The sequence below is a fragment of the Podarcis erhardii genome, assembly GCF_964252035.2.
Source record: "Podarcis erhardii genome assembly, chromosome: 7".
In the NCBI taxonomy this organism is placed as follows: domain Eukaryota; kingdom Metazoa; phylum Chordata; class Lepidosauria; order Squamata; family Lacertidae; genus Podarcis; species Podarcis erhardii.
The window spans coordinates 54,366,991-54,394,896 of NC_138511.1; the positions used below are offsets into that span (position 1 = coordinate 54,366,991).

General features: G+C 48.5%; 1 protein-coding gene across 1 annotated transcript in view; it reads right to left on the reverse strand.

Annotated features, from left to right (window-relative positions):
- Positions 1–10,381, reverse strand: part of HSD11B2 (hydroxysteroid 11-beta dehydrogenase 2) — a 29,310-nt gene extending 18,929 nt beyond the window's left edge. Inside the window, exon 1 of the mRNA XM_081872153.1 lies at positions 9,778–10,381. Coding sequence (XP_081728279.1) covers positions 9,778–10,042 — 265 coding nt within the window. The 5' untranslated portion in view covers positions 10,043–10,381. The remainder of the gene's footprint in view (positions 1–9,777) is intronic.
- Positions 10,382–27,906: the final 17,525 nt, after the last annotated feature.

Genomic DNA, 27,906 nt, shown 5'->3' on the forward strand with positions numbered 1-27,906 from the left:
CAGTGTATCTGTTTCAGTTTATCTGAAGAAGTGTGCATGCACACGAAAGCTCATACCAAGCTCATACCAAGCTCATACCAAGAACTGACTTAGTTGGTCTTTAAGGTGCTACTGGAAGGAATTTGTTTTGTTTTGACTATGGCAGACCAACACGGCTACCTATCTGTAACTGAAACAAGCATATAGTTAGAGGTGAGCAGTTCGACAAAGGACCTCACCCAAGACTCCTGAGTAAGCTTGGGAGTCATGAGGGCAGGACCTCTTCTGGATCAGTAAGTGATTAAAGGACAGGAAGTGAAGAGTAGGAATAAGTGAACAGTTTTCTGAATGGAGGGATGTAGGAAGTAGAGCCTCCCAATGATCAGCATTGAAACCTGTGCTTTGAGTAGTAGAGGTCTAATTTGTTCATATATGAGCTAGAGTGAGGAATGAGCACTCAGGTAACTTTGCTGACAATATCAATTTGTTCAGGGGAGGGGGAGGATTCTGAGGAGCTCCAGAAGGATTTATCCAAACCAGTTGAATGGGCATTAAAATACAAATGCAATTCAATGTAAGTAGGACCTTAGGGTGAAGGGTGGGGAATGAATGAATGAATGAGTGTATAGTAAGCAGGAAGGTATCTTCATTTCACACCTATGTCCCTGCAGTTTGAACTGGCCAGCAACGATACCTTGGGGTCACAGCAGATAGCTCAGTGACGGCACTGGCCCAATTTGGGGCAGCTTTGAAAAATGTGTATGTATGTATGTACTTATATCAGCTTACCCAAAAGTGACTTCCAAGCAAACAGACAGTAGACCCCACATAGCTACATTAAAACCAAGAGGAATGAGAAATACATTAAAAACATCCCACCCACTTCTAAAAGGCCTGGTTATAGAGGAAAGTTTTGGCCTTGGCACTGAAGATATGTAACGAAATGCCCAAGTGAGCCATCCTAGGGAGAGGCATTCCACAAATGGGGAGCCACCACAGAAAATGCCCATTCTCGTGTTGTCACCCTTTGGGCCACTCATGGAGGAGGCACACAAAGAGAGGCCTCAGATTATTACTGTATGGTCCAGGTCAGTTCATATGGAGAGAGGCAGTCCTTGAGGTACTGCTACTTTATAGGTCAAAAACAACACTCTGAATTGGGCCCAGAAACTAACAGGCAGCCAGTGCAGTTGGGCCAGGAATGGAGTTATATGCTTAAATCATCTGGCCCTGGTGAACAACTTGGCCATTGAAATCCATGCTTAGGGATCATTGGGAAAGGAATTGAAAATAAAGCTGCTGATATCATAATGCCACTACTGCATACCAATCTATGAAGTGACCACACTGGGAAGACTGTATAAGTACAGTTCTGGTTAGCTCACATCTAAAAGGATATTGTAGAGCTGCAAAAGGTTCAGCAAAGGGCCAACGGGATTCTTGACGGAATAGAGGAAAGGTTTGGGGTTTCTTAGTGTGGAAAAGGTAAGTGTGAAGATAACAGAGGTGCATAGAATTAGCCCTGGCATTGAAAAACTGGACAGAGGCAAGTTTCCCTCTGTCTCTCTTAACAGTAGAGCTTGTGGACTTCCAACAGAGCTCAATTTGGAGGATCCAGGCCAGAGAACAGAAAATGCTTCACGCAGCACAGAGTTAAACTGTTGGACTGATACTCATGTAGTGATGGCCTGGCCACCATTTGGGTCCCTCGAACGATACACGTGAACATTAAAGAAAGATGCAAAGTTTTACAATAGACTAAGCTTAATTCAAACAAACAAAGGAAGCACAAAAGAACAGAAGTTCAAGTAAGAGTTCCTTAACCAAACACTGCAACACTTCCATCAGTAGTTAGCAAACAAGAGCTTGAACCTGATGAAGCAACGAGAACAAGGCACCTATTTAAAAGGAAGCTTACAAGCATAGTTTAGTTTGGTGGGAACCAGGGCAGTGCAAGCTCAGATCGATCCCCAGGGGCATCAGATCCTAGAACTTCACTGATTTTACCACTGTTTTGGATCATCCATTTTTAAACTGAAACATGTTGACCACAGAAACTGCCCAAATTGGACAAATTTGTCCTGTTTTTCCTAAACCATCTCAGAATTGTGCATGAGAACACCGGCTAACTTACAACCCAAAAGATGAAAGATTTGAATGTTTGTTGGTGACATCAATTCTTCATCCACCAGTAACCACACTGTGGGCTTGACCCATGAAGGGAATTTTAACCTGTTCTTTCTGTGGCTGAAAACTAAGAGGTCTCTCTCAACCAAAGTGTCCTTGAGCATGAATGGGAAAGGCCAAGAATAAAACCTGGGTGTCTCCCTAAAGTGACTCAAAACTCATTTCTAAGTAAGAGTGAAACTAAGCTCAGGCCCCTGTTGAGAAAGTTGCAAAGCCAAGTGACTCTTCTACTGCAAGGTCCCCATTCAAAATAGCCAAGACAGGCAGGCCTCACATCTTCTCCACTGTACTCACAAGTGCAGATATGTTGGGCTCTGGTCCAGTTGGGTCAAACTTTGAGCTGGAGGGCACCACAGCCCAGAATTTCTATTCAAAGCCAGGGTAAAAGAGCCAAATATTCTACTCAGGTCCAAGAGGGAGCCTTGATAGCAGAAAGACTTCACAGCCTCTTTGTGTACACCTGGCCACAGTTTTGCTCCTATTTCAGCCCTGGCAGCAATGGCAAGGACTCCCAGCCATCATTCCTAGCCATCATTTCCTTCCCAGAGTGGAGGAGAAAGGAGCCTCTTACTCTCAATTGGACTTGCCTTTGGATGCTATCATGTAGCTCAATCATAAAGCTGAATCAGAAGCAAAACTCCAGCACTGGACAGGGGAAATTCAAAGTGGGGGAGGGGGTGCCCATGGAACACAGCAGCCATCTGTAGTAATTTGAACACACAATTTATTCCAGTTTGCAGTGAACACCTCATCCTGTCAAAAGAATAATAATAATAATAATAATAATAATAATAATAATAATAGGCTTTTCGGCTTGTCCACAATGGAGATTTATATGCATTTGAAGCTGCTCGTGTCTCTGTTGTTGTAAGTATTTTGTAACGTACACACATTCTCCTCATCCAATTAATCCAATCTGATTAGGGTAGAAAATTCAATATAAAAGCACATATTACCGGACTGTGAACGTACATTGTGTGGATGGGTGTTTTTTTCAGCATGCGTGGCTGACATTTCCCCTGCCATTATGCTTCCATCAGCCTAAAGGAATAGATGCAGCCTGCCTTTTTCACTGGTTGTTGCTGAAATCATGTTTGTGGTTATTTTTATTTTCAAGCAGCTCACTTGCACAGAACTGCGCTTGAAAATAATATGGAAAAATAATAATAAAATCTGCCCTTGCAGGTGCAGGAGACGGAAAAGCAAAAGGGGAGGAAAGGAAGGGGCAGGCCTTTCAGAGGAGTAGCTTCAAATTCTGGCCTGACTCGAAGCCAGATGGGCACATTCTTTTTTTTCTACTGCTCTGGCATATCAGGAAACTTGTATTACTTAAAAAAAAAAAAAAGTAAACAAAGTACCTGTATGCGTGCCCACAAGCAACCTCAGGTTTCTGGAACTGCTGATGGGTGGGGAAGTGCCAACTGAAGGGCGGGGACAGCCACACGTAGCATGAGCACATCCTCCGTGCTCCGTGAGCCACACACTAGAAACAGTGCAGAAACACTGGGACAGATTTTGGAGGCATAAAACTGAAAGTGCTCATGTGTGGAGGGAGGCGCACCAATGTGCACATGTGAAGGATGCAGTCACTGTCTCCTGTCAGCAGAGCAGTGGAGAAGAGAGAGCCACTCAGCCCTGGCAGAGACGATGCCTCTTATCCCCTCCTCCCCAGCAGTATTCACAATTCATTTCCATCTCTCTGGCTAGAGAGGAGACCAAGATATGTAAGCGCCCAGGCGAATAGCCTGCCCAAAGTCAGCCCAGCCTCTCCTGGACTGGGTGCCCCTCCCTGCCTTCCAGGGGGCCCAGCTGAAATCTCCCTCAGTCGCACTGGGACAGGAATAAATGCCACAGTTGTGAAGGGGAGGGGAGGAAGGAAGGACGAAGGAACCATCTCTGGTGTCCCACAGTGCTCAGAAAATGTGGGGCTTGCACTCTGACATATTAAGTCATGGAAAGCACCCCACTCTCTTGGGGTGATGGCTCAGACATGTTTAATTGAGCAGTTATGGAGAAGGGGGGCTGAATGCCCAAAAAATGCATACAATCTTCTCTCCATGGGATTTAGACCTGATCTAGGGGAGCAATTTTGATGAGGGAAGAGTTAAGCATCCCCACCACCAGCAAGCATATGATCAAAGTCGGAGCCTGCACACCAACACTTACAGTCGTACTGGAATGAAAAGACCAAGAGATTCCCTCGTGGCTCTCCCATGAAATGTGCAGCTTCTCCCCCAACTGCTGACTCTCCAGAGAAAACTGTGCTTGCTGCGTCATGGTGGGCCACTGCTGAGCCCTCCTCTCAGTGTCAGCCTCATGGCGTGAGCACCAACCAGCCTTTGTCTGGTGGTGTGGGCCAGAGGTATTGAGGGGCTGGTGGGCTGCAGGTGGTTAAAATCAACCTGTGCAAAAAGAGGCATCAGAATGCTTCACTTACCAAGAAGCATCTCAAGATCTTCCCAGCTGCCTCCATCCTTCTGTGAGACAAGAAGGGCTTGTGGTCCTGATGCTGATGGCTCCAAAGAGTGACTTGTTCAGGTTTACAGTATCTTGGGCTCTGGCCCCTTGTTAAAAGGGGCTTCTTCCCAGCCTCAGCTCCTTCCTTCCTTGTCCAAAACTGGCAGGCAGGCACACACACAGGGAGGCCAAGCCAGGGCTCTGGCCTGTTCAGTTGTTTGCAGCACCAGCGCAGCAGTAGCTGCAAGGAGAGCTTGCACTGCTCAAGGGGAAACAGGAGAGATCGTGGGACCTCCCTCTGCCTGGGACTGACTGAATCAGGCTATCTCACCGCTGCTTCTCCATGGCTCCAGGAGGCTCCCCAAAGGTGGATGTTGTACCCAAGAATGTTACAAAATCCTAATCTTTTCACAAAGGGAAGCTCTGGAACAAGAGCTTTGCAAATGTGGAGCTGCTAGTTGCTAGCCATGAGTTCATACTTTGTTTTTGTGAAACAAGATCTGCTTCGAACATTAGTTTCTGATTTTATTTTAAATTTTAGCAATTTATATCCTACTTATCTCCATCAATATTGGACCCAAAGCAGCTTACAAAAATGACGCCAGCTTACACAGCCCTGGAAACTTAATTGGGATTTGAGAACAGCACCCACACCCTGACACCCCGGCGTACCCTCATTCTTTTCTTCTTAGTCTTCAGATATAGCAAATATTTGCGTGTCCCTTCATGGCCCGTAGCAATCTTAAGTGTCCCATGAAATATTATTTGATGCATCAGCAGGAACAGTGTTTATTTTCACATTTGGACATCCTTTGGCATTCGGAGCCTGAGTTCTCCATCCCTACCACAGAGGGTAGAGAAGGCTCTGAGGCAAGAGGAAGCCATGGGAAGAACAGGGTAACTTCTGCTGTGCTCACTGAGTCAACCCCAAGTGAACTGGATGAAGTCCTCTGGCAAGTGAGGGGGCCACCTGAAGCCCAGGCAGAGGGTTGCTTTTTCAAAGAGTGAAAGGCTGGTTGAAAGAGGCATCACTGCACGTGGTCTGTGTGCCCACCCCACTTTTACCTCTGGTCCAACAGGTTGCACAGATTCTTTGATGGTTTCAAAAACCTGCCAGACCTGTTGGACCAAAGGCAGCAACAGGTCAAATAAATGTTTGGAAGCATGTGGAAACAGAATGATCTCTGGGGGTTTCCTCAAGTGATGCACGGAAGACTAACTAGGATGCAAGAGTTGGAAGAAAAAAGAGGTGACCTAGAAGCAACTTCCAGATTTTGACATGCAAGATTTTTGGTCAGATGGTTGAGGAGGGGTATGAAAAAGCAAGGGAAGACCAAGGGACCACCCCTAATCTGGCAGCAGGCAAAGTACTTGCAACAAGCAGAGTATGGAATCCCTCTCCAGCGAGGAACTCTGCATCGGGGAGGCTCAAGCGGAAGGGCTTGAACAGCTGCGTCCAACCACCCCCCACTCACCACCCCATGGACCTTGCTGAACTGCCTGGAGAGAAGCAAGTGCCAGTAGGAATTCCTCCTCCTTGTGAGAGCTCACCCGGGCAGAAGGGCCCAGCATCCAGCCTGGATACAGGAGGCCTCCCTGGTGTGTGGAACTGGGTTATAACTGTACCCCCCATTGCCAACTTTTTCATAAAAGGGCAGAGGCTGCTACAGGATCGGAGAGGATCTAAAGCCTGTGACAGGTCAGCATGGAAAGGAGAAGAACAGAAGCAAGTGACATTGGTGGAAAAATAAAAATGTATCTTGAAAGCTCATTCCTGGTTATCGTCAATCCTATCTCTATCCCAGGCTCTCCTGTTAGCTTTCTAACACTTTCCTCCCTGTCCCCAGGAAATGCCAAGAACTCTCAAGAGAAACCTTCCAGAAGCCCCGGGACTATAGGGCTAGATCCTGGACCCTCAAAGACATCTTCCTCTGAGCTGGAAGAACCAGGTGTCTCCCACCCACATCACCAGTCGGGAAGTGCCGGGAAGAAAGCTATAGAACAAAGGAAGGAGGGCCTGTCTTCAGCCCCAGGGTTGGCCCTTCCAGGCTCTGGAGCTTATACATTTATTCATTTTATAAAATTTATATCCTGCCTGCCTGATTTATTAATTTTTTTACAAACTGGTCCAGCAAACTTTGACCAGCCTCCAGTCTTGCTTGTCCGCCCCGCCCCCGTGCTCCAGCATTGGAGAACACAACACCTGGTGCGAGTGTGTCCAGAGAATCCAAACAGACACAGATGTATTGCAGGGCTTGACTGGTGACAACAGTTTTCGTGGTGTGCTCTGGGTGGAACAATACCCTGCAGACAATGGGAGCTTAGCCCAAAGGTATAACCATGTCCGTTCATCATCAATGTACCCAAGCTCACAACAACAAAACATTACAGACTGAGAGATGGACACAAAGGGGCCTGGGGCAGGTCCAGAGGTCATCACTGCCCTCCAGGAAAGTGACTCTGGTCGTTTAGGTGTTATTTCAAATCACCTAAACATCACAGTTTCAGCTGAGTGAAAAAAGAGAGGAGGTGGTGAAGGTTCCTGGTAACCTAGGAATCTTCTATTACAAGGCAGACCTAATAGAAAAAAAAACAGTTCCCAACTGAAACCACAGCCCATGCTGGGCAATGACACCCCCCCCCCCGACAGGTCTTGGGAGGCAATGCTCTTCCACGTTCTACGCAGAACAAACAAATCAGCATGCAAATCTAACACCAGGAATGGCAATATTCAAAAGCCAGTGATGGACTTCAAAGGGCGACTCTGCAACGTGAAACCGCTGAATTACAATTCTTCAAGAATTTATCACTGGTGGACAGTATCAGCAGTATGGAATCTTATCACACAACGTATGTTAATTGGCTCACCAGTGCCAGGACGTCAGTGTTTTCAACGCAGCAAACTTCTGTGAATGAACCCTGTTCATACGGTAATCACCACTATCTGTACTTTCTGCGTTTCATTTCTTTCTGACTTCACTGTTAACAATCCCCACCAACCATGCGTCTACTCAAACATGCAGACATGCACCACTCAGGACACCACTTCAAGCATCTCTAGCTCCCAAAAGCTTCTGCCGTGACAAATGTGTTTGTCTTTCAGGTGCCACAAAGAGCACTTTCCCCAAGGGGGGGGGGGTGCTACTGGGCAGATAAGCGGCATTGCGGCTTGTGTGCCTCAGAAAAGCTCCAAAGCAGAAAATGCATCAAGGTGATGCTCACCCCCTTGTATCTGTAGCTCCCACATACCTGGTGCTCAGAGGTGCACTGTCTCTGCAGCTTGTGTCCCCACCCCCACCATGAGCAACTTGACTACTAGTTGATTTCTTTTTATCCCCACTGCCAGCACTGTCAGGGGCTGGCACCAGCATACGTGATATGTAAGCAGACGGTCCCATTTTTCACAGTTAGGGACTGCAAATTCCAAGTTAGGCAAGTCCATTAAGCCAGTCTTGCCTACACTGACTGCCGCCAGCAGCAGCAGCAGCTCCTCAGTTTTAGCCAGAGATGGGTGCTTCTCAGCCCTATCTGCCATCCGGGATTCAGAAAGGAACACTGTCCCTGCAAGGCGGGTTCTCTACTTGGGGCTCATCTACATCCCTTTCTTTTTATAAACTGCCTGCCCTACTAGGCACAAGATATTGCTCAGCCCCCTCTCCTCCATCACAGACTTGACACTAAACCCCAAAGAGCCCTCATCCCAACTGTCCCTATTTCTACAGCAGGACTGGCCAGTTTCCTCCCCACCCCACCCCTTTTGCAAAGAGCCCTTGCATTGCTCTAGCAGGCAGATGGTGCAGCTGACCAGCATGTCCCCCAGAGCTAGCCTCAGCCCCACTGCCCATCTTCTTGACCTAGCCCTGCCTTGGTTCTTCCCAACACCCTAGGGCTTCTCTTCACCCTCCTCTTCTGGCCAATCCAGAATCTCAAGAAGGGGAAAGACCCTTCGCTTCTGCTGCTGACTCAAAGCCCAACCTTTGCAGGTTTCCTTGGGAGGAATTCCCACTGAGCACCAGCTGGGGACTTCCATCTATTTCAGCTAGAGGGACTGTGATGCCATCCGCCTGCAAAAGTTTCAGATTGCTGCTTCAATCAAATGCGGGGCGGGAGGGGGGGGTGGATCTTTGCCCACCCTCAGTTCACTAGCCTTTCTGGCAGGAAGGTTTGGGAACAACAACATGCTTCACACCTGCCAGGCTGGCTTCTAAACTATTTCCCAAAACTTGGAACAGGGAGGAAAGTGGGGGTAGAGAGATGCTTGCCATGCCCTCAAGGTCTGCTGGAGGCAAGAGGTTTCTCAGGATGGGACAGGACTCCAGTGGCTCCTCATCACTACTTCACTACTTCAAGAATAAATTTGATCTTGGCCTCTCCAACACCTAGGATGGGGGGGGCAGTTCACCACTCTATCCCCTTTCAGAGAGCAGGGATGCCCCTGTCCTCTGCTCCTGCAGGACACCTGGTCTTCCAGGGGGTACCCTAGGGGCTGGAAGCATCTTTTGCCACACAAAGAGCCATCCCTCACAAAGTGCTCCTGGAAACTGGCATCACTGACTGCTCAGAGCTCCCTGGTGATGAGGCACAACCTCTCAAGCTGAGTCCTGACACACAAGACCCAGAAACGACTCTCTGCATTTCCCTTACAAATAGAACACAGTGCAAATGTTAAGTTGCATGGTAGTCAATTGCGGCATGCTCACTGTCCTTGGGCTGCTTTGCCTGGCCCAGGAGTCTTCCCTACCTAACAGGCCCCTGAAGAAGGGACAGCAAAGCCCAGCTCCAGCCACAGATCCACCTGTGGAAGCCTAAAGCGGAGAGCAGGTGATTTGCAGGAAGGCGTCCTGCACAGCCAGCAGGGCACTGAAATGGCTTGTGCAAGGAAGCCAAGCCGCACAGGAAGACCAGCCCCTTCCCTTTGGAACTCTCGCCACCTTGACTCAGCCCTGCGGTCCAGTTGCTGAGCAAGCCTCCCCATGCCACAGGCCCCTGTCCAAGGGAGGTCCCCCTCCTGCTCTGTGGATCAGCCAAAGCAGGAGAGGTTCTGCCAGGCCAGGGGCATGGCACGTTCCTCCTTCCCTCACATTCCCTCCATTCTGGGAAGCCAGCATTGTGTAGGGATGGCCAAGAGCCTGCGGAGATGCTGACTGGGCTCACCTGTGATGAGAACGGCTCTCCCCACCGCAGGGATCCTCTTCCTCTGTGTGGCCCCTGTCAAGACAAGCCAGCAGGCGGTGCCCGTGAGAGCTGTGCCCAGGGGCAGGGGCAGGAAGGCTCGGCTGATGCCCTGCAGCAGGACCAGGAGCCCCACCTGGAGCAGCAGGCCGGGGGTCAGCAACAGGTCAGCGCGCAGGAGTTTGACGGCCAGGCTGGAGAGGAAAAGCAGCCACAGCAGGGAGCTGCACGCCCAGCCCAGCTCCATAGCCTAGGAGGGAGGGCGGGCGGGAGGAGAGCCTGGAGCTTGCGCGAAGGGCGGAAGCAGGGGGAACCCCGGGCTTGCAAGGCAGAGGGACAGCCGGGGGAGACCTCTGTGCAGGAGGGCCCACGGGGTGCATCTGCAGGACTGGGAGATCGAAAGCGGCACCAGGTTTATAAAAGAGCAGCAGGCAAGGGAAAGGGGAGGAGCTGCCCGGGCCCTGCCAATGGGAGAAGTTGCAGGCTCCCCTCTCTCTCCCTCTCCCTCGCAGGCAGGCAGAGGCGCACATGGTGGCCCCAGGATAGAAGCAAGGAGGCCGGGAGCCGGCCGGTTCCTCCCCCCTCCCCCGCCTGGCTCCTGCCTACCATCCTTCCCACCCTCCCTCCCTCCCTCTCTCCAGCTGGAGCCTTTTTGCCCCCGTGGGGCAGCAGCCACGGCCTTGCCTGAGGAGGCTGGCCTGTCAGGGCTGGAGAGCTGCAGGGAGGCCCCTCCGGAGAGCGAGGCGCCCTGGCCTTGCCGCCGAAGGAGACACAGAGAGAGGGAGCCAGCTGGGCGTCGGTAGGCTTGTCCCCTAACATGGGGTGCTGGGCAGGAGCAGGGCCCCACAATCAGCTGATGCTGCCCTCCAGCAAGCCAGGAGGGGCTCCTCCCCCTCCGCCTACACATATTTGGATTCTTACCAGCCAGTGTTCAAACAAGCAAAAAGTACCCAGCAACTTGCAAATGCAAAGTCCAGCGGCAAAGTCCTTCCCTCTGCCCCGCCAGGAAGGTCCCAAGCCCGCCTGCCAGGGGCTTGGCTGCTTGCCTCCCTTGTGGGCAGCCCGTCCGCCCGCCGCTCTCGCAAGGAGGCCGCGGGACACAAGAGCCTCCAGCTCGCCCGCTGGGACTCCGGCAGAGGAGCCCCCCAGCCAAGCGTCCCTGCTGGGGCCTGCCGAACAGCCTGGGCTCCTCAGCCACAGGTGCTCCTGGGCCTTTCCCTGAGACCTTCAAGAGGACCCCAGAGCCCCCTCGTCCTCTTCCCCTTACAGGGCATCACTGGGGCAACAGGGAGGTAAGGAGGGAGGGGGCTCGCCCTTGGAAATAACTTCGCCTTCGCCGCCTCCGGGGCTTCCTCCTGGCGAGCAGGTGGCAGGAGCGGGAGGGAGCTTTCCAGGCGCTGTTCCCGGAACGGCCACCAGGTCGCGCAGCCTTCCCCTCGTCAAGCCCGAAGCTGCACTTCCCCCGGAGGCTGCTGCTGCTGCTGCCAGCGGGGAGTCCTCAACACAGCAGGTGGCTGCGAGTTCGAGTCTCGTCTTTTAGGCTGGCAGAAAGGTTATCAAAGGACATTCCTACCTGAATCCAATGGGAACTATGGAGCCAGGGTTTAATGAGGCAGGAGGTGGCTGGGGGCGGGGTTGCTGGCTTTTAAAGGGGGTCCCCACTGGTCTCCCAGCCCTGCAGTGCAGTGAGTGGAACAACCTGTTCAAGCTGGAGACCTGGGAAGTCAGAGAAATGAGGGCCCCTCTTCAGTGCAGAGATAGGCCAGAGTAGTCCATGGGAACTGGGATTGCAGGACAGTCGCTTGACACCAAGGGAGCTGCACAGGGTGCCTATAAGCTCCTCGTTTAAGATTTTTCTTTTGGGTCTCTTGGGCCCAAATGGTTAAAGGGCCTTGTAAATTAAGGCAAGAACCTTGAGTTTGGCCAAGTAGCTTCTGGGCAGCCGGTGCAAGTTTTGGAGAAAGTTCTGTGCTGGCCATATCAACATTCTAGCTGCAGTGTTTTGAACCAGATGGAGCCTTCGGACCAGGCCTGAGGGCAGCCCCAGATAGAGCACATTGTAATAACTGAGTCAAGGTTTCTGGTGCATGCATCAGACTACAGACAATACCCTTGATCTGAACCACTGGAGGTCATTAGGCAGGGGTATTAAAATGACTCCATTGTCATGGGATGTGTTTACCAGAGGTCATTGCTCTGTCTAGCTAGGTGGCCATTCTAGCAGCACAGGGGACAGACTCCCTGGGATACTGCAGAGGTCCTTGCCCAAAGATGGCCATGACTCCAAAGTTTTACAATCTGCTCAGTTTCCCAAATGTGTGGCACAACCTTCCTTGCTTGAATTAGAAAGCCTTAGAAGGACGGGCAAGTCCTTTTGCAGTCTGCTTCTAGGCAAACAGGCAAAACTGTCCTGAAATGTGACATTCTTCTTCCAAAGAATGTTGTTTGGCCATCTCAGGCGGTGCACACACTGTACGTTTAAGGCACATGGTTTCCTCCAAAGAATCATGGGAACTGTAGTTTACCCCTCACAGGGTTCCCAGTACCTTTGACAAGTGACAGGTCCCAGGTTTCTTGGGGGGGAGTTGTATGGTTTAAATGTATGATGTGTCTGCAGCCTCATACCCTGATATTACAAGTCCTGCTTATTTAGGAGCGAGGGGGCCAACTAACCATCTTTCAGGTTGGGAGGGAGCACCACATCCTGGGTACCAGTAGAGTGATGGCCCTAAGGACCTGCAAGGCAGAACATTTGGGTAGCCTGTGTGGAATGTTCCTTCTAAGGCCAGCTCAGGAGACCTTGCTGTGATGCAAGGCATGGCAAGTTTTCAGATTGCTCCCAGGCTGCATCTCACAGGACAGGTTTATTCAGCTATGTTCAAAGCAAGAGGAAAAACAAGCAAGTAGTAGGTCCTCTACTCACTGGGAGAGAGTGATGCTCAGGTCTCTTCCTGACCTGTAGGCCAGGACAAACTTAGACAGGATTGTTGATATTGAGTCTCCTGTTTCTGAAGCACGGTGGGCACAGCAGAGTGGGCAAGGGCTTTGATGTAACTAGCCCTTCTCCTCCCCCCTGTATACCTTTGGCCACCTCTGTAGCTTCCCCTATCTACCACCCCAGAGATGGCAGTCCCACTCCTGTCCCTGCCCCAGACACACACATCCCTGACCACCTCAGAGACCAAGGACACGCATAGCAGAGGGCTGTATCTGGGGGAGCAGTCACAAAGAAGAAACCTACAACACAAAAGTTGGACATGACTCATACCCTAGTTCATACTTAGGACAAAACCTCCACACTCCCTCCTGCTTCACACCCAGAAAAGTTTCCTGCAGGGTTGGGCTCTCAGTCCAGGGACATGAAGGTGCTTTCACTTCCACCCGTCCAGACTGATTTTCCTTTGCAAATATTGATAGTCAACAATCTTCAAATCATACATGCATGTTTATTATTCTTCAATATCTTCCTTGCCATCTTAATTGGAGCTTTCAGCAGAAAGGTAACAGCTAAAAGAAGGAGGACAACAAAGCAGTCAAGACCAGCTTAAACTGGACAACCTTTTATTCTCAGCCATTGCTAACCATCTGGTAGAACTGATGGAGTCACAAAATGATCAAGTCAATGGAGCAAGTAGCGAATGTTGCACAGAGATATCTGTTAGGAGATTCCTGCACTGCAGGGGATTGAACTAGATGACCCTCATGGTCCCTTCCAAATCTATAATTCTATGATTCTAAGAATGTAAGGTCCAATAAATTCCACAACTGCCTCACTGGCAATTTCATTTCCCAGAAGGTGGAAGAAGCAACTAGTGGGTCATATCTCTTCGTCCTGGTCCTCACCAACAGGAACTGATTGATGAAGTGGAACTGCTTGGAAACCTGGGAGGAAGTGATCATGCCCTGTTGGGCTTCATTATACACAGGCGAGGGAATTGCACTCTGGCCAATTTCAAGAAGCGTAAGGAGCTACTGGGTGAGATTCCATGGTCAGCAATATTCAAAGAGAAGGGAGTCCAACATGGATGGGAGTTTTTTAAAGGTGAAATGTTGAAGGCCCAAATGCAGACAATTCCAACAAGAAAGAAAAGTGGGAATTACCTTTTAAAAAGTGTGGCTGTGTAAGCACTTTCAGATGAGCTGAGAAGTAAGAAGGGCATGTATAAGAAAACGAAGAAAGGAGAGATCACGAAGGAAGAGAATACACGAGTAGCCAATAGTTGCAGAGAGAAGGTCAGGATGGCTAAAGCTCAAAATGAGCTTAAGAGGTTAAAATAATAAAACAGGTTTATTCGGCTATGTTCAGAGCAAGAGGAAAAACAGGCAAGTATTAGATCCTCTACGTGGAGAACATGGAGAATTGCTACTGGGTGACAAAGAGAAGGCAGAACTGCTCAACACCTACTTCACTCAGAAGGAAAGCAGTGCCCAACCTGGTGATAACAAAATAAGCAATGCAAGGTGGGAGCTGCAGCCTGAGATAGAAAAAGAGGTGGTAAGGGAGCACATAGCGACTATGAATTCAAATCTCCAGGGCCTGATGAGCTGCATCCAAAGGTACTAAAGGAGCTTGTGGATGTAATCTCAGAGCCTCTGCCTATAATCTATGAGGACATTGGAGAACTGATGATGTTCCTGCGGATTGGAAGTAGGCGAATCTTGCCCCCATCTTCAAAAAGGGTGGAAAGAAGAACCAGTCAGCTTGACATCAGTACCAGGGAAGGTCCTAGAACAAATGATTAAACAGTTGGTATGTGAGTACTTAGAAAAAGATGCTGTGATTACTATGACCCAGAATGGGTTTCTCAAAAACAAGTCATGCCAGACAAATCTCATTTCTTTTTGTGATACTGTTACAATCGTGGTGGATCAGGGGAATGCGGTGGACGCAGTGTGCAATTTGGATGCTTTAGTTAAGATTCTTGCATTGCAGGGGTTTAGACCGGATGACCCTTGGGATCCCTTCCAACTCTACACTTCTATGATTCTATGAACTTGAACTTTTTATTTTCTGCAAACAAATCAAAGCGGCTAATAATACAAACATCCAAATTGCATGTGTGTGTGTGTGAGCATGTGACTGCAGCCTCCAATCCCCACTCCTTGGGTCTCATCCCTTTGGTCTGAAAATGTTGCCATAGGTATTCCATCTGCCACTCTCTGCTTCCTAATCTGTGGGCCATCCACAACAGACCTTGGAGGAAGTTACTTGCTTAGTAAACTGGATGTTTCCCCTTGTACTGTGGTGTATGGATCTGGTATGTCTCTCTGTGTGTGTCTGCGTATTTTGCAAAAAAAAAAAAAAGTAGACGATGAAGGAGGAGGAGGAGGATGTTCATTATTGAAATTGTATGATCCCATATGTGGCTTTCTTTTCGGGAAAGGGTACCCTGCTTGCTCCTTTGAGCCTGGATGGAGCACATGTTTTTTCACAGTGAAGCACGGAGGAACTCAGTTGTCCAGATAGATAATACTGAACTTGTCAAATCTCTGAAGATCACATCAAAGAGGGAAAAGGCTTGTTCTCTGTTGTTGTTGTTGCTGTTGCTCCAGAGGGAAAGCAGGGTCTAGATCCCATGACCTGAAGGGGTGTGTGATAGGTGCGGCCTGCCCCAGGTGTCATCCCTGAGGGGGGGTGACATTTCCGCCCTGCCCCCTGGGACACTCACCGTGGGCGGCGCCCCCCTGGGATGCTCGCCACTCACTGTGGTTGGCACCCCCTGGGACTCTCGCCCCGCTCCTGTGGGCGGCTAGCCCCACCCCTGGGTGCACAGCATGTGTGCTGCTCTGGGTGCCAGAGCAGCTAGCTCCGCCTCTGCTGAAGGGTAGATGTTGGTTGAACATCGGGGGCCACTAGGGGGCGCATTGTAAGATGGCTGACAATACCATCTCTCCGACCCACACGGGGTAATTAAGAGGCTGTTATGGGAGTAGACAGCCTCCCTTGTTGCCCCAAGGAAATGGGGAACACTGCCCTTGCCTGCTGTGCCCATAAATCACCCCCTAATTCGAAAGAAGGGGGTGAGGGCCCTAGGCAGAATGCCCCCGTGTGGACCTCGGCTCTCCTGGACGCTGTCTCTGATCGCGCACTAGTTGCAGCAATTTGGAATAATTAATTACAAAAGAAGCAAATGCACATATTTCAAGTGAAGAAGGGGAGTGAAGTCTGCTAATTTAAGTGACCTCTGCGAAAGAAGACGACGGGTTGGAGAAACAGGAATATTTTACGATGAAGATACACCAAAGGCTGGGTATGTTGACAACGGGACTGAATGGGGGGGGGAAACCTTTTTTACTTTCCTTCTATGTGATTTACAAGAACCCCTCCTTATTAGAATCGTCGGTTGAACTGACCCAAGCAGGATGATTAAGGTCTGTGTGGAGATAAACTTTAACCAAAAGTATGCTTTATGGAGATCGAGAAGCAATAAGAGCTTTTGGGAATGGCACAATTAATTCGGAGTCGCCATCTTGCCAAAGGATTTATAGCCGGGAGGAAGAACGGACTTGTTTTCAGACTGCATTCCTAATGAATCTCCTCAGAGGTTTTGAGAAAGGAGGCAGATTGGTGAAGATTAATGACGCTAAGACTGTTTTGATGTATGGAAGTGATGTTATATGGAAAACGTCTGGATATGGCTACTGGATAAAAAAAATAATATCCATGCAGGATTACAAACTGTTCTAACCAGCTTGCGGAGATTATCAGAGGTCACAAAGAGAAAGGAAAAATATATGAAAATAACAACAAGAGATGTGGAAAAACAATAAGAAAGGACTGGATAGTACTATGAACATCATAAGGTTAGATTTGTGGACATTAAAACAGCAGTAAGAAGCAAGAAGTTGATTGGATCCCCTTCGGAACTTGAAATATGGGTACCCCCAACAAAAATTTAAAATTCGGCTGTGTAATTTGGAATTTATGTAATTTGGTTTGATTTGATGTGATTGGTTGGTTAATAAAAAATTATTCTTAAAAGATGTTGGTTGAACATTAGGTAGAACTGCTTGCTGGGAAGAGCCGTTGGACATGGGCACCAATTTCATGGGGGAGAACATGTAGGCTCTCCTTGGCTGCCTGCCTTCAAGCAGAGGCTAGGCAGCCCCTCTTTGATCTGGTGGGGATGGATGCTTCAGTCCCAGCCTCTTGCACTGAGTATCAGAATGTGTGTGTGTTGAATTCCCAAGTGGCCTACATGCCCTGCCCCTCAGAGATTCTGCAATTGGTCAATCTTAATCTGTCATGAAGGTCAGTGATCAAACACACAGTTCTCCAAGAATCTGTCTACCTTTACATATTTCATAATTCAGCACCCAATGGCACTTGTTTCTGTATATTTGAGAATTTGATAGTTGGCACACAAGGTTATCTGGCACTTGATTCCCTGGCAATATTTGCTAGTCAACAGAGAATACTGCTTGATAAATGACACCACCAGAAACTGCCTGAAAGCCAAATTTGGAAGTCAATTTTTTAGGTAATAACCAGCACAAAAGAGTTGTGCCTGGAAAGGGGATGACCATCCATGGAACTGTCTAGAAACTGGTGAGAGGTGCTTCTTTTATCCTGGAGGGTATGTGCAGAAGATCAATGAATCAAGATAATCTTTCCTGATAAAATCATTGCCCCAAAAGCCACAGAAAGAGCATTAAATGCCTTTTAGTTCTCCCAACCTTCCCCACCAAAAGTCAACTACAGTGGTGCCTTGGTTCTCAAACTTAATCCGTTCCGGGAGTCCATTCGACTCCTGAAACTGTTCAAAAACCAAGGAGCGGCTTCTGATTGGCTGCAGGAGCTTCCTGCACTCAAGTGGAAGAGGCATCGGATGTTCAGCTTCCAAAAAATGTTTGCAAACCGGAACATTTTCTGGGTTTGCAGAGTTTCGGAGCCGATTTGTTTGAGAGCCAAGCTGTTCGACTACCAAGGTACCACTGTACAAGTACCAAATACTGTATAAGTACCAAAGTACAGTGGTACCTTGGGTTAAGTACTTAATTCGTTCTGGAAGTCCGTTCTTAACCTGAAACTGTTCTTAACCTGAAGCACCACTTTAGCTAATGGGGCCTCCTGCTGCTGCTGCGCCGCTGGAGCACGATTTCTGTTCTCATCCTGAAGCAAAGTTCTTAACCCGAGGTACTATTTCTGGGTTAGCGGAGTCTGTAACCTGAAGCATATGTAACCCAAGGTACCACTGTATAAAAGGTGCCTGTAATTTGGCAGGTTTCTTACCAAGGAACAGGTTTCTTGTTTATGCTGTTTTTATACATATTGCCTATAAAACAATACAGGTGATTAAAGGAATATATTTTTTTAACTACAAATTTGTAAGGTTGCCATTGCAGAAAAAAATGCTACCAATATCTTTCTGAAAGTTGGCACAATTCACCTCCTCAGAAAGGGCAACCATGCCTTCAAATTTCATTCAATCATGCCAACAAATTAAAAAAGTTAAAGACAGGGGTTTTTTGGGGGGGGTATTATGAATATTAATGATTAATAATTTGATTTTTAGCCTGCCCTTCCTCTCACAGCGGCAAACGACAAAAAGCAATAACAACAATGCAAAGTATTTAAAAGCATTTTAAAACTTCCTACTAAAACTTTAAGGTGCCCAACATAAAAACCGTGGGCATATTTGACTATAATCATGCAGTTACTATCAACCGAGCAGGGGCTAATATCCCTGCAAATTTCACCCGTTTTCCAGGTCAGGATTTGTATTCAGACCTCGATCTCTGAAGTACCTTGGGCCAAATCTTGCTCTTTTCTAAAGCACTGAACTGGGGTCTGAACCAAGTAGCGTGGCTGGCACTTGCTCCTAATATCCAGTCCCAGTAAGTAATAGGCAACACAGACAGATCTAACTGCATGGGAAGAGACGTCAACATCATTTTTAAACACAGAGCGCTTTCCAGTAATTCAACAAGGGAGAGCCATCCAGGCCCTCGTGCCCAGACCCATTCCATAGCCTGTGTGTACACCAGCCCCAGTCTAAGAAACCCTGGGGCTCACAACACAACCTGCGCCAAAACGTGACCCTCTGTCCTCTGCGGCACATGGGATTAGGAGAGACTCCGCTGTGTGCCAGGATCAACACCCGTTGGCAAGGCAGTGTGCCAGGGCTGTGCCACAGGGCCCCTGCTGCAAGGGCCCAGCTCCCTTCTCTTCCTGAAGGGCAACGTGCTGGCTTTGGAGCCTGGGGCAGTGGAGGACCACCCAGGCGCTGGGACGTGAGGATTGCCCCGTCCTCACACACTACTCTGTAACAAAAACAAACTCCATTCTGCAGTGCTGGTGGTGGCAGTGCGGGTGGATGTGGAGAGGGGGGTGGGCGAGAAAAACATATTTCACAACCAGCCCAAACACCAGCACCTTTGCTGAGTGGCAGCAAACTGGACGGAGTGGTTTTTCTGGGGCGTGGTGATGCTGGAAAGCTCCGGGGAGTTGAGAGTGTCTTGGCTTTAGCCGAGGCGAGATGTAAAAGAGCAGCACCGCCAAGGAAGGGGGTCATGCCCCCAAACATAGGTGCGCCAGTTCATAAGTGGGTGTTGGGTATATTCTGGGCCCCTTTATGAATCTAAGGATGCAATGCCATGTCAAAAAGGGGCCCTTTCTTCTCTAGAGGCAGAAGACCTGCTTGCAAAAGTGGTGAAAATGTTTATTAAGGGTGGGTGCAGGGGATGTAGATGTCTTCACTTGACAGCTATTTCAGTTTGTCCCACATTCAAAAAACCCTCTCCCCTTTCTCCACACTATGCATAATATTATACATCTCTATCATCTTATCCCAAAATGCTGTTGCAATCATTCCTCATAGAGGATTCATTCCTTGTTCACTTCAGTTGCCCTTTTATAAAACTTTCCCAATTCTACAGTATCCTTTTTGAAGTATAGTAAAGGTAGAGGGACCCCTGACCATTAGGTCCAGTCGTGGCCGACTCTGGGGTTGCAGTGCTCATCTCGCTTTACTGGCCGAGGGAGCCGGCATACAGCTTCTGGGTCATGTGGCCAGCAAGACTAAGCCGCTTCTGGCAAACCAGAGCAGCACACGGAAATGCTGTTTACCTTCCTGCCGGAGCGGTACCTATTTATCTACTTGTACTTTGACGTGCTTTTGAACTGCTAGGTTGGCAGGACAGGGAAAAAGCAACAGGAGCTCACCCCGTCACGGGGATTCAAACCGCCCATCTTCTGATCGGCAAGTCCTAGGCTCTGTGGTTTAACCCACAGCGCCACCCGCATCCCTTTTGAAGTATATGCACATTATTACAGATGCTGTTGCATCATCGATTTGTATTATATCAACAGTTCTGTTTTCACTTTCTTTCCGAATGATGCCTAGCATGAAATTCACATTTCCCATAAATGCCACACGCTAGGTCAACATATTAGAGATATCCACAATGACCCCAAGCATAGATGTAGCAGGATTTATGTTGGGGGAGCAGGACTTTTGGGGGGGGGGGCAGAACCAAGCTATCTGCAATGCGATTGGTCAGTCAGTTAAATATTTTTTTATTTACTTGATTTGGGGAAGGGCAGCTAGCCCCCTGCCCATGCCCATGCCCCTAAGCTCCCATTCCTGGCAGTCACCACCAGTACAGACGCCCATGAGTGTCTGTCTTAAATTATTATTATTTTTGCCCCAGTGTGCATCACTTGACATTTGCTTACAATGAATTACATTTGCCATTCTACTGCCCTTTCAATCAGTTTGGAGAGATTCCTTTGGAACTCTTCACAATCTCTTATTGTTTTAATGACCCTGAAAAAATTAGTATCATCAGCAAACCTGGCCACCTGCTCACTGCTCGCTCCTAATTCTAGATCATTTATGAGCAAGTTAAAAAGCACAGATTCCAATACCAATCCTTGGGGGACCCCACTTTCTCCATCTCACCATCAGAACTGTCCATTTATTCCTACTCTTTGTTTCCTGCAACTTAACTAATTCATGATCGGCAAGACGCCCTCGCCTCATATTCGATGACTGCTAAGCTTACCTAGGAGCCTTTGGTAAGGACCTTTTTGAAAGTCTTACGCAATGTCAAACTGGATCACCTCTGTCTATATGTTTGTTGAAACTCTCAGATAACTTACCTTTGCAGAAGCCACGCTGGTTCTGTTTCATCAAGACTTGTCCTTCTGTAGCGGGGTGGGCAAACTTGATCAGGCCTGGGCCTGCATTCCCATCAGGACAACTTTCTGAGGGCCACATGCCAGGGGTGCATGAGGCTCGAGGCAAAAGTGAGCCAATAAATGAATGCAAATTTTATGTTTGTATACTTTCAAACCCACTCTCCCCATCTCTATCCTCCACTCAGGCAACTAAGAGGTGTTATCAGCTTTCAAAGGGCATATTCCACCCAGGCAAACCCCCTCAAGAATGGCATGAAGTACGGCTGCTGAGAGGTGTGGTTTGAGAGGAGAGTCTCAAGGGCCAGACTGAGATGCCTGGAGGAACATATTTGGCTGCTGGGATGAAGGTTCCTTACCTCAACTCTATATCACTGATCATTCTATCTAGAAGCATAAGAATAAGAAGTTTGGCTCTTTTGTTGTCAACTGTAATTCTGTGTGGCAGCACCAGTGGCCGAAGAAACACTCACAAAGGCTTTCTAGTATCACACATGGAAACAGGCCATGTTTTCACAGACATGCAACAGGAGGAGGAGGTGAGATTGAGGATGGGCCAAGCTCAAAGAGCTCCAGAATCTTCTGTACCATCCTGGAGCAAAGCCACCTCCAGGTTTTTGTGTACTCCAGGCAAGGGACCAGCAATGGACCTCTCACATACAGACACACGGAGAAGCACAGAGCCCTATATAAACATAGAAGACAGGAACACAAAGCTCCTTCACATACACAAACACATGTGAACCTAATGATCTGGGCTGCTCAAGAGCTGCAAGGTCAGCCAGTTCTAGAGTGGGGTGGGTGTGGAGGGAGATCAATGGGGAATGGAGTGCCTGAAAGGGGGGGGGGATTCCAAACCACCACCCTGGCTCAGTGATGGGGAAATACCTGTGGGAATCAGTGCTGCCTAGCGCCACTCTGGCAAGTGTGACGTTCTGTCACTGTGTCAAAGTGCAGGTCATTTTATGCCTCTTTTTATTTTTTATTTTTTTTAACTGGGTCAGCCAGTTTATACTTTCCATTTGAGCATTCCTTGGTGCTTTTCACTTTTAGAATGTTGCCTTGAGCTGCGGGATGCCCAGACTCCACTGGACCAATCATTTTGCAGCACCCAGTACTCCAAGGCTCACTCAATCACCTTGAAATCCTTTGTCTGACCTTCAGTTTGATTCACAGTTTGTTTCTCCAGGGGAAGTTCAGCTTGGTCTACAGCAGTTTCTGGCTGTCTAGGCCGCAAACCAGCTTCATTATCTACAAACTCAGAAATTTTTGTATCCAACAAAGTTTCTCACCCAGCGAATTATTTATGCCATTAGCTGGAAAATCTGTCCTATGGAACTCAGCAAGACTTCCTCTGGCTCTCTGGAGGTGGGCCAAAGCCTCCATCTGCTGGAATCCTAACTACTTTTTCTCATGAGTCATTCACATTGAATTCAGTGGGCCTTACTCCCAGGGAAGGCTTTGCGCATCTAGCCCCACTGTTCAACACTGTGAATTGCTCACCCCTTTCCCCTCCATCGTTCAAACACCGGAATGTTGCAGTATAAACAAATCTATACAAGAGACGGTTTTGTTTGGTACCAAAGGGGGGAGTTATTTGGGTGCAAAATACAGCATGTCTATGTTAGTGCAGAGTGTAAACTGTCCTCCCTAGATCCAGTCAGGCCTGGTTTTTTCATGTGCCAAGAAAAGGGTCAACACAGGCCAGTGAGCAGCCAGGAGGGTCCTTGTCCCCCCCACCCCATCCCTGTGCCAGGGATGCACCTCCCCACATCCCCTGCTGCCTCCTTCAGGCAGACTAATCTGGCCCCAAGGTCTCCTCCACCACCAGCATCTTCTCTGCCCCTTTTACACAAGTGTCCCATGAGGAGGCTCTGCTCTCCTTCAGCCGTCCTCTTTTGGCACCAGCAGCTGTTTACAAAACATGCCCCTCTGGGGGGGGGGGAGTTATCCTCAAAACCAGTTAGACTTACTAAAACGCCAAAGGGGAAAAAGCTCATTCCGGCTGTTTCTCTTGGAAACACTCGCTCAAGGTCAAAGTCTCACACGTCCTCGGCTTCTGCACGTACCACATTCTAGGTAAGACCAAATCCCTCCTCCTGCTGCTGCTGCTGCCCTAACATGTGCATCCCAAAGCAGGGCTTCTCAAGCTTTCTAATGTTGGGGATGGGGGCAGGAATACCCACACACCTATACAATGTGGCAGTGACTGGCACCAGATTTGGTCCCTGAAGCATCCCACCCAACCTGGGATGTGGTGGAGTTGCCATGGACCAGCAACTGTTGGTTTTTGGTCTGACACAGGCCCATGGACCAGTGCTTTGAGTAGGGCTGTTCTAATGAATCTCCACTTAGAACCATAGAACTGGAAGGGACACCAAGGGTCATCTTCCAAGCCCCTGCAATGCAGGAGGAATCTCAGCTGAAGCATGACAGATGGCACCCATCCTCTGCTTAAAAACCTTCCAGGAAGGAGTGTCCACAACCTCCTGAGGGAGATGGTTCCACTTAAAGTCAAGCTTCTAGCCATTACGATGGTAAAGAAAGCTTTGGTCACCAGCAGCAAACAACCTGTGGCTACAAAGCCATTCAGCAAGGGGGTGGGCAGTGATGTTTGGCACAGGGTTCCCTTTTCACAATTCCTCCTAGACTTCATCAATACCCCCCCCAAATGAGTTTGGTATCTTGCCTCTTCCTGAGCAGAATAAACTTCCCAGTCAATTGAGTGGTCAATAAGGAGAAGCTAATGCCCTTTCCCTGCTTAGCCAGTTTGAGATGCCAACAAATCTAGGAGAAATGAGATTCCATCTCATTCTGATGGAGCAAAAGGATGCTCATAGGATTCCTGTTCCATGGATTTTTTTTGGGGGGGGGGGAGGGAGACAATATTTTTTAAGCACAGTACTTTGCATGAGGATTGTACCCTCTGCTGCACCAGTAATACATACAATTTGCATAGGCTAATTTAGATGTATGAATGGACATTTAGAAGTAGAATCAGCACTGCAGGGGGTACTATGACCAGGTCAGGCAACCTTTGATACCTGTTTGGATTTTTTTTGAAGTAGGGGTGGGAAAACACAAGTCAAGAGCCACCCATGAGTCTTAAAATGCCTGACAGACAGAATGTCCACAGCTGAAGCTTTCCCCCATAACCATGTTTCCATAAAGAAAAAGGTTAACCTGTTGAATTTCTGCAAGGCACACCAACTGTCAATGGCACAGGAATCCTGCTCTCCTTGAAGGCGAACACTGAACCAGGGAAGGAACTCAAGCTTCAGGAGTTGCGAAACTCTTCTGTTCCTGGAGGTCTCTCAGCAGCTGATGTTAGGCTGGCAATTCTCCACTGAGCGCAAGGCTACCTGTGGGACTTGGGACTGGGATCCTGAGGGCAAAGAGCTTGACAAGCTCCAAACACCCACATATCAATAAATTAATTGCTCAAAATAGCTTTTGGGGTACCTATTTTGTTATACCTATTATTATTATTACTGAAATCTGTATCCAAAGATCACCCAAAGATCACAGGACAGTTCACAACATAAAAAAATACAAAATGGAAACACAAAATACATAATAATGACCCGTCCTCCTACAAGCACATATAAAAGGTCACAGAATGTTTAATCAGCCCAAGGAAGGCCTGGTTATAAAGGTTTTTGCCTGGCGCCTGAAGTTATATAATAACTATTGCCACGCTATCAGCATGGGTCAAAGAACCACCCTTTTCCTTTTTTGAGCATAACGGATTTGAGCCTTTGGCACGAACATACTCACTCATGGCGTTCCTACTATACAGAGAACAGGTGCTCACCTGAACTGCCTCCCTAATGACTTTTTATCCCCGAGATCATTCCTGCTGAAACCCTCGCACCTGCTGTTGCCATTAGTATATTTGCTATTTTTGTTGGTTTGGCAATTTTGAGTTTTATTTGCATGTATGTAGCTTGTGGTTTGTATGTTTGGCTCTATTTGTACATCATCTCATATATTTGAGGTGCGGAACTTGAAATAATTTTGCTTTTTTTGTTGCAACAAAAAAAATTGCAACAAAAAATTGCTGAAACCAAAGGCAAAATAAAATGTTCATACCAGCAAACACCCACCCACCCACCTGAATGGCTCTCCCCATGTTTCAGCAACAAGCTACTTAACAGTGCCTCAGCCGCGTTTCCCTTTAAAAAACAGCAACAGATAACAACAGAGGGCCACACTGCAGGGTTGTTGTGAGCTCCTCTCTCTGTGTTCCTGCTCCTGGCAATATGGGCTGACATAACCCAGCCTCTCTCACCCACTAGGTTTCTCCTGCAACAACATTTTTATTCTCTCTGCATGAGAAGGTTCCAGCCTTAAGCTGTCATTTGCTTTGAGAGTCGTGGAGGCTCCTGATTAATTTGTTTCTTTGAAGTGGATTATTTGGCCAGGCAAGCTGAAGAGTGGGCTGCTTCATCGGGGTGGGGGCTTGAATGATGGAAGTCATTTGGGCATGTGACCTGTGCCAGAACCTTGGAAACCTGTCGGTAAGACATGCTGGATCTTAGGCAACTGGGAAATATACTATCAGAACGCTTGGTTTTATTTATACAAAGGTAATAATGCACAAAGATCATATGATTAACTGATGAGATTTCTTGAATCAGATGACAGTTCCAGTTCTGAGCTTTTGGTAGAACACTGAGACTGAATTCAATAAATGTGACAAAAAGAACAGCACAAGCCCAAGCGCTCGGCTTGGGGAGCAGGTGCCAGTTGAAGACAAGGAACAGGAGAGAGGGCCCCTTGTCCTTCTTCCCTTGTCTGCTCATCCTGCTTTTGCTGTCTGCTGCAAAAAAAGCAATCAACTAAAGGAAGATTCAGTGTGGCATAAAAACATGATAAAACCTCCCACCAGTCTCAGAGGAGCAGCAGGATCTCTCTGGTTGGGGGCCAGATGATAGAAGAGTTACTTTTGCTGGAGGAACTGCACCCTCTGCACCCCCACCAGACAGGGTCTTCCTCCCCCTTTGTTTTTGCTCCAGCTCCTCCTTCATACCACCTGCCTAGGAGTGCCAGAGCCTGAACTGGCCCCCCCTCTCCCCCAGAGACCCCTCCCCAGTCCGTCTGGCTGCAGCTCCTCCGGGGCAGGGAGCAGCCGTCAAGCAGGTGGGCGAGGAGACATCCTTGCCATTCCTGGTCCCCCTTCCTGCTTTGCTGCTCCGTGGAGGGGGGTCATAAATCCCCTGTGTCCCTAGTAAAGCCCTCAACAGCACAGGACACCTCAGGCTCCACATACCCCATGCTCAAGCTTCTCTGCCCTCTTCCTCCTTTTCCAGAACACCCTACCCCAGTGCCTGTGCCTTACTGCTGACTTGCTGGGGGAGCACTAGTGGCACCCCCTAGGCCTGCATTATGGTGCAAGAGGTGAAACCGTCGCTTGAGGCAGCAAGATTTGAGGGTGGAATGATCAAGGGGATAGGCTCAGTGACGCAGAGGGAGAACGGAGAGCTGAACACCAGCCTTGAAAGACAGCAAAGGCTTCTCCTGGGGGCTCCCAATTTGTCTCTCGGGGCTGCTTAGGCCAGCTCTGGCCCTCCTCCATGCTGCCCACAGCCAAGGTGGTGCCTTCTCTGTTCTTTCCCTCCAGTGTATGGAGGAGGGAGGGCAAATCCAATACTCAGAAGGTGGCAGCAGCAGCTTCAGAGCCACATCCAAAGGTTGTAGAGGGAGCCAAGCTTTTCCTCTTGTCAATCAATTTCTACTTAGCAATCTCCTTCGTGAATCATGAGCCTCATCACTGGGCATGAGGGATCCTCTCTGGCAGGCTTTCCCGGGAATCAGCCCAGGACGGCAACTTCCCAAGTCTCGGAAACTTCCATTCATCAAGAAGCTATTGTTACTCACTCTGTTAAATTGGATTTAAGTACCCAAGCCAGCTTCCAAGCTACCGGTTTTACAGTCACCATCCTCTTCATCCTAATAGCAAACTGTGGTGGCTGAGTGCCAACAGGATTGGAGCCAAAACAGGCAGGCGGGTGGGCAGGCGCTTCAACACATGGCAGAGTGAACCACGGGAGCACAAACACTTCTTTAAAAAAATACACACAGGGAAGAGCGAGGAGGTGCAGATGCAGCCCAAGCAGGGCTGAGAAGGCTTCCTTTGGCTTCAAGGACCCATGGAACGCCAAGTGTCCCATTGTGTGCGAAAGATAGATGGTTGGCTTTAGCCCCTTCAGAAAAGCCCGTCGTGGAGCAAGAGGGGTCTGGTTGCCCAGCACCACCGGTGGCACATAAATAGTAAAAGTACTAAAATATCACTGTTATTTAGCATTATCTGTTTGTTTTCTTTTTGCTTCATTTTAGAATTTTAGTGTAGGTAACTTTGATAAGATTAGCAAAAAAAGAATTTAGGGGTGGGGGTTTTCATGGTCCCCTTCATCAGCTGATGCATTTCACAAAGTGGGATATAGCCAAAAAGGTTTTATGCCAGACCGTACTGGGTTTTAATACGGATGTGGAAAGGCCCACTCCCTGTTAGGAATATGCTCACCTTGTTGAAATTATTTCAAATTACCCTTTGAAAGTCACACAGATGTTTGGCTCAAGCCAAATGTGGTGGCAATCTGGCAGGACACAGTAACCCCAGGCAGTCAGCTCTGGGGCTTTGTTGCCACCTGCAGGCAGCCCTCGGAAGAGCAGGTGGCTCCTGTCCCTGCGGACCCTTTTCTCAGACTCCACAAGAGCGCTCTGGAAATGCCACCTCAGGGGGCCTCCAACACTCTGCTATAAGACCTCCATGCTCTGGGGCTTCATTCCAAAGGGGACCTTCCACTTCCCACCATGTTTCCCATCATTATAAGGAAAGCTTTCAGAAACAATAATGCTTAGCTAATGAAGGAAAGGTTATTGCCTTTTGTTCAATTTACTGACTTAAGAACAGCCTCTGTATACCAGCACAGAAATATTACAAAGAAAGAAACTTTGCCATTCTAACA